The sequence below is a fragment of the Neophocaena asiaeorientalis genome, unplaced genomic scaffold (assembly GCF_003031525.2).
Source record: "Neophocaena asiaeorientalis asiaeorientalis breed wild unplaced genomic scaffold, Neophocaena_asiaeorientalis_V1.1 scaffold302, whole genome shotgun sequence".
Classification (NCBI taxonomy): Eukaryota; Metazoa; Chordata; class Mammalia; order Artiodactyla; family Phocoenidae; genus Neophocaena; species Neophocaena asiaeorientalis.
Window position 1 is genome coordinate 887,408 of NW_020174038.1, and position 6,505 is coordinate 893,912.

General features: G+C 48.9%; 1 protein-coding gene across 2 annotated transcripts in view; it reads left to right on the forward strand.

The window, feature by feature from the left end:
- MGME1 (mitochondrial genome maintenance exonuclease 1) overlaps window positions 1-5,563 on the forward strand; it is a 14,579-nt gene extending 9,016 nt beyond the window's left edge. The window contains exon 5 of one of the 2 annotated variants that reach the window (XM_024753701.1): window positions 5,477-5,563. In XM_024753701.1, coding sequence (XP_024609469.1) covers window positions 5,477-5,539 — 63 coding nt within the window. In that variant the 3' untranslated portion in view covers window positions 5,540-5,563. Of the gene's footprint in view, window positions 1-2,112; window positions 3,458-5,476 lie in introns of those variants that run through there. The other variant, XM_024753702.1, reaches the window with a different exon arrangement.
- The last annotated feature ends 942 nt before the right edge of the window (window positions 5,564-6,505 follow it).

The following is a 6,505-nucleotide window of genomic DNA, read 5'->3' on the forward strand; positions in this document are numbered from 1 at the left end:
GCGCACCCCTAGGGTATGTGTGCAGTGAGAATTTGTATCAGCCAACTATTGCTGCCAGTGCCGGCTCCTAAAACTTGTTTTATGTATGTGGTTCCCTGTATTTAATTTGGGGGAAAAAGCTTCCATTTGACATTTTTGAAAAATAAACATGATTCCTTAGCCTCAAGTAGACATTGCTCTCTGGACAGATGGAGCACACTCACATTATCGTGGGCAATGCCCCTTGGCATCCCACCAAATAACCCTCAGAAGCAGCCAGGCTCCAGTCTGAGATCGTAATTGTAGGTATTTTGGTAGCTAGCTTCTGGTTTGAGTCAAGGGATTGTGTACATGTAGAAAATGTATTGTTTGTGGAATTTTCCAGCTATGGGAAACAATAATAACATGTAATTTTTTCCTATGTTTAATAAGTAATAAAACTGACTAGTTGCCCCTGGGTTCGGGAGACTTAATAAACGCCCACTACAGCCCTGGGGGAAGGCTCCCTGTTTTATGGAGTAGATTAGCATTTAAGTTACAGTTGCTGTCTTAAAATAGTAGGGTGCTACAAACACTTTTTTCCTTCGTTAGCCATTAATTATAAGAAAATATAAGATGTGATTAAGGAATGAGGCTTTTGGTTTTGCTTTTCATTTAACTTTGTGCATTTAGAGTGATTTCACAAACCTGGAATTGTTTAGATTTTGTTTCTAAATTCAGAATTTTACCATTGACCCAGTAGCTCTGGGGTGTGTTGTATGTACATGCACACACGAAGGAGGTGCCCTTGACCACGGTCACCTCACACGGAAAGTAAGCTTCGGGTAGGAGGGGGGAGGATTGAGGGAGACCTGGTGTTGACTCCACACACCTCACATATTTTTCAAGCAGCGTATATTCCTGTAGCCTGTAATTTCCAAAGTCAGAAACCAAGTGAGAGCATTCGGAGCTGTCCCAGCAGGTGTGGCCACTGCTCCACCAAGCCTCACCCTAGAGTTGGGGAGCCCAGACCCAGCAGGTTCTCTCGGCTTAAGATAAACACACCTCGGACCTGTCACTCTGTCCCAAGTCTCCCAAGCTGAGGTGGCGCGAATTGTTCCATGAAAGACCCTCAGTCCTACCGGGAAGGCGTGGTGGGAGTGAAAACAGTTAAGGCCTCCGGAACTGCACCGGTTCCTCCCTGCATCCACCACACGCCTCAGGCTCTCCAGTGAAGGAGGCTCTCATTCCCCTGAGCGGGGGAGGTCAACTGAAAAGAGCTTGTCTCGCTACTACGGCAGAAGAGGAAGTTTCTCACGGAGTCACAGCTCTTCCAGAACTACCGTGGGTGTTCCTAATACTTGGAACCACTTGTTCCCCTAAGCGATGTGGCATATTAAACTCCAGGGAAGGGAAACAGGATTTGCAACAGGATAATTAAAGTATTTGTAAAAGGAAGTATAGATTGCTCTTCTGAGGCCTCCTCACAGAAGTGCAGAACAGAGCCTTACCGTCCTGAGCTTTGAGGCAATCCGTTAGTCAAAGCTAATCTGCACGCCAAGCTATTCCACCTTTCCTCTGCAATTCTACTCTTCTTCCCCGCCCCCACCCTGCACATTCTTATTAATGCATTTCGCAGCTGGCAAAAGCTCCATGCTGGCACTAAAAACCAGTTTTCGATTTTTTTCCCCTCAGACCTGGCTTCTTGTTCAGAGCCATTAGCCCCCGTTAATCTGGGAACATTAACCTCTATAAACCTTTCAGAGTTCTAGGAAAACTTGTCAACGAATGACCTATGGTTTCATATGTGTTGACCCTGGTCAATACAGGAGGCCGGTTAGTCATAAGTCATTGTGTTTCTAGGTAACCAATTTGCCTACAGCTTTAGAAGAAGTTGGAGGGGGGAAATTTGTTTTAATCACTGACCTTTCCACCTGAGCAATTAAACATTTGATTGTAACCTACCCTACCCTCCTCCTACACACAAAAAGCGAAGCAAGGGAACAGTTGGAACTTTTATGTTTAAAGAAACACCTCAGTTGTTTGGAGCTGGTGTCCTAAAGAGAAGCACCATCTTAAAGCAAACCAATTACTAAGTAAAAGGCAGAACTGACTCCCGGGCTCCCTTCCTTTCCCTCCATCCTTCTTTTCCAGGTTAACAAAGATGTGCTGTGGCTGGAGGCCTAACCTGCTGAACTCATGAGCTGTTTACACCCGAGGAGGGAGCCTGGGGGAATCTCTGGGGAGATACCCTGCCTGAGCAAAGGCTCACCTGTTGCCTTGACAGTCACAGCTGTCAGGTGTAAGAACTGCGTTCGTGGGGACTTCCCTGCGGTCCAGTGAGTAAGACTCCACGCTCCCAGTGCAGGGGGCCCGGGTTAAATCCCTGGTCGAGGAACTAGATCCCACATGCCTTAACTAAGATCCTGCGTGCCGCAACTAAGATCCGGCATGCTGCAGTTAAGACGCGGCGCAGCCAAATAAATATTTTAAAAAAGAAATGTGTTTGTGAAGATCAATCATAAAATGCTTTTCTGAGTTAGAGTAGGGTTTGAGTTTTTTCCTTTTTGCTCAAGAGGGAGGGAGGAAGAGAGAGAGAAAAAAGATAATAGACACTACAGATAAAAGCCGTTTTCCCTAATCCCACTTGCCTCTCCCCTGAGACAAACACCATCATAAACGGGGTGCGCTATTTCGAGCGTATCCTTTTATGGTCTTACTACTTATACCTGTGCTGGTCGTCATGAATAACACAGTTCTAATTTCTGTGCTTGGTTTTTACTGCTGTGTCTCAACATCAGTCTCTGAGATCATCCAGGTTGACCACCACTAAATCTAGCGCACGGCTCCCAAGCGCCCTGCCTTGTCCCCTTGTGCTTTACGGTCTCGCCCGTGGGCTGTTAGACCAACAGTGTTTCCCTGCTGCAGACAGTGCTTCAGTGAGCACCCCCAGGTGTACCTGTTTCCTGGAACACGAGCCGTGTGCGGCGCAGTGGAAGCAGGGTGTGGATTGTGGCTCTGCCACTTGCGAGCTCTGTGACCTTGGGCGAGTTACCTGACCTTTCTGCGGCTGACTTCCTCATTTGTAAATTGAGGGGAAATAATAGTACTTCTTAGAGTTGTGGGGATTAAATGAGGCTTCGTGCCTGGCACACAGCAGGAACACAGTACGTGTTGGCCATCCTCGTCCTTATCAAGGGTGAGACCTGCCATGTCTGCCAGGTCCCAGGACGTGCAGGGCGTGAGCATCACTGCCCAGTCCCCCGACAAGTGCGATGTCAGCTCACGCGCCCACCAGTGGCTGCTGAAACGTCCTGCTTTCCCTCATCTTCACTCACAAAAGGGTTTAAGACTTATTCCAACATAATGGGGTGAAAACAGTTATTTTTTACTTTTGAACTTCAACAGTGTTATTGCTTGAATAAAATCTGCTTTAAAACACGATTGCTGACGGGCTTCCCTGGTGGCGCAGTGGTTGGGAGTCCGCCTGCCGATGCAGGGGACACAGGTTCGTGCCCCGCTCCGGGAAGATCCCACATACCATGGAGCGGCTAGGCCCGTGAGCCATGACTGCTGAGCCTGCGCGTCCGGAGCCTGCGCTCCGCAACGGGAGAGGCCACAACAGTGAGAGGCCCGCGTACCGCAAAAACAAAAACAAAACAAAACAAAAAACCACGATTGCCGGGCTTCCCTGGTGGCACAGTGGTTAAGAACCCGCCTGCCAATGCAGGGGACACGGGTTCGAGCCCTGGTCCGGGAAGATCCCACATGCCGCGGAGCAACTAAGCCCGTGCACCACAACTACTGAGCCTGCATGCCACAACTACTGAAGGCTGCACACCTGGAGCCCGTGCTCTGCAACGAGAAGCCACTGCAATGAGAAGCCCGCGCACCGCAACGAAGAGCAGCCCCCGCTGGACGCAATTAAAGAAGGCCCGCACGCAGCAGCGAAGACCCAACGCAGCCAAAAATAAATACATAAATAAATTAATTAATTTTAAAAAACGGGATTGCCATCTAGTGGTGGGAGAAGTGGACTGCAGTTGGGGGCCTAGAGCCAAATGTGAGTGGACCCACGTATACCTCGGGATAAACTGGGCATTTTAGTCACTCACAGCTGGTTTGAATTGAAGCAACTGCGTGAGAGTTCCTCTCTTCTCCCCTTTTGAGGCAGCTTGTGATTTTGTCCTCACTTTTCCTGGTGCAGCGGCATGGAGACCCGTCTGCACAGTTCTGGACAGAATCTTCCAGCCAGTGGACTGGGTCGCTGGCTCAGAAAGGAGCAGGGAGGTAGATTAGGAACGAGGCTGTTTATAAAGTGGCGGGATTCTGTGGCTCCAGCCGGGCAGGCTTTCCTTGAGCGACCCTCATCCTCCAGGGGAGAAGGCTCAGGAGCAGGTAGGCGTCAGAGATGTGCCCGCAAACTGCCTCCGAGGGCTGAGCTGAGCCCCAGTGAAACGGCCTTCCAAGCCAGGGCCTTGGACTGTCTGCTGTGAAGAGTTCTAAGATCACAGCTGAGGAAGATGAGTGCACGAAAATGTTAGATACTGATCATCAAAGACAGAGATACCTGTTAATGGATCTGTACAAAAATGTTCCACGGAAGATTAAGGGTGTCAAAAAAGCAGTGTTGCTGAAATGTCATATAACATGTCTTTAAGTCAGTACTGTCACTAAATGAATGGGATAGTGAAAGTTAAAAAAAGAAAACAAAGTCTAGGACTTCCCTGGTGGTCCAGTGGTTAAGAATCCACCTGCCAATGCAAGGAATCATGGGTTCGATCCCTGGTCTGGGAAGATCCCACGTGCTGCGGAGCAATGAAGCCTGTGTGCCACAACTACTGAGCCCACACACCACAACTACTGAAGCCCGCGTGCCTAGAGCCCATGCTCTGCAACAAGAGAAGCCACCACAATGAGAAGCCTGCGCACTGCAACGAAGAGTAGCCCCCACTTGCTGAAACTAGAAAAAGCCCATGCTCAGCAACAAAGACCCAATGCAGCCAAAAAATAAAACAAAAAAAGAAAAGTAAAAGATTATTTAAAAAAATAACTACTTCATAGGGTTTTTATAAAGATTAGAAATAACAAATTTAAAGTCCCTGGCATATAACTGATACTCAGTAGTAGCTGTTTTATTGTTATGAATAATGAAGACGTTTAATCTCTATTGGATACGAGTATTTCCTAAACTTCAGTCACTCCTGTGCCACCACCAGGTCTTTTACCATATGTGAGGGCCATTAGACAATTTTTTTAAATAAATTTATTTATTGTATTTATTTATCTTTGGCTGCGTTGGGTCTTTGGCGCTGTGCGCGGGCTTTCTCTAGTTGCAGCGAGCGGGGGCTACTCTTCATTGCGGTGCGCAGGCTTAGTTGCTCCGCAGCATGTGGGATCTTCCCGGGCCAGGGCTCGAACCCGTGTCCCCTGCATTGGCAGGCGGACTCTTAACCACTGTGCCACCAGGGAGGTCCCCACTTAGACAATTATTTACACGATGTTTTTCTTTCAACAGGTTCACTCTTCTTATTTAAAGAAATTTACTTCAAAAGCAAACTGTATCTCACTACCACCTTGAAAAACAGCTATGACTTGCTGTAAACAGAAGGCAGCCGTATAATAAATACAAGAAAAACAAAACAGTGCTATTCATTCTAACTCAGTTCCCTTGCTTTCCGAAGGCCAAATCTGAGGCCTGCTTTCTCTTGGTTAAAGAAGGTATTCGAGCAAAAGAAGGGCCAAAAGGTACAGCCTACAGCGGTTTTCTTCTCAATACGGAGAGAAGAGAGGCCTTTTTCACTGCGTGCTCGTGTTATTTAGAGCAGCACATGGGCAGCACACAATATGGTCTCAAGCCATCTGGGAAATGCTGAGGCCCGACCAGAGACCAGAGGGAGAGAATGGCCTGTTTAGCCCTCTCCCACCCTCGTGACAGCCATTGGGCCTCTGGGGGGCTCTAAAACGAGGGAGACACATGCGACAAGGACCCGGGTGTGCCTCCTGGACCTGCCACGTCCTGGCTACGTCACCTCGGGCCCATCCGTTGGCATTTGGGAAACCTTGGTTTCCCAAAGCTAATAACTTCTTACCTGCCTTACGGAGTGGCTGTAAGAACCGATCATGAGCGTGTATGTCACTTTGCTTCTTAATCTGTAAGCTACTGTGTAAACAGAGCAGGTCATAAGGATATTCCCTGAGGCCAGGCATGAAGAAGTGGGCACAAGGAAGGGATGGTCTGCTCCTTAATCACTGGCACAGGTGACAAAGCGTGGGCACACTCCCCACCCGTGTGGTCTTAAAAGCAAGGAGCTAGCCAGACACGACTTGGGCAAGGAGGCAGGGCCAGGGGCCTCTCCGACCACTTCCAATGCCAGGACCCTCTGATTGGTCACCAGGGCCACTGGGCTGCTGTCCCTCCCCACCTGGCACCAAAGGTGTCACCCTGGGATGTGGGGCTGCCTGAGTCCAGCCCCCTTTGCTGAATGCCTGGGGGAGCAAGTATCCCAGCCGTCCAGCCTCACAGAAGGCAGCCGCCACGTGAGGC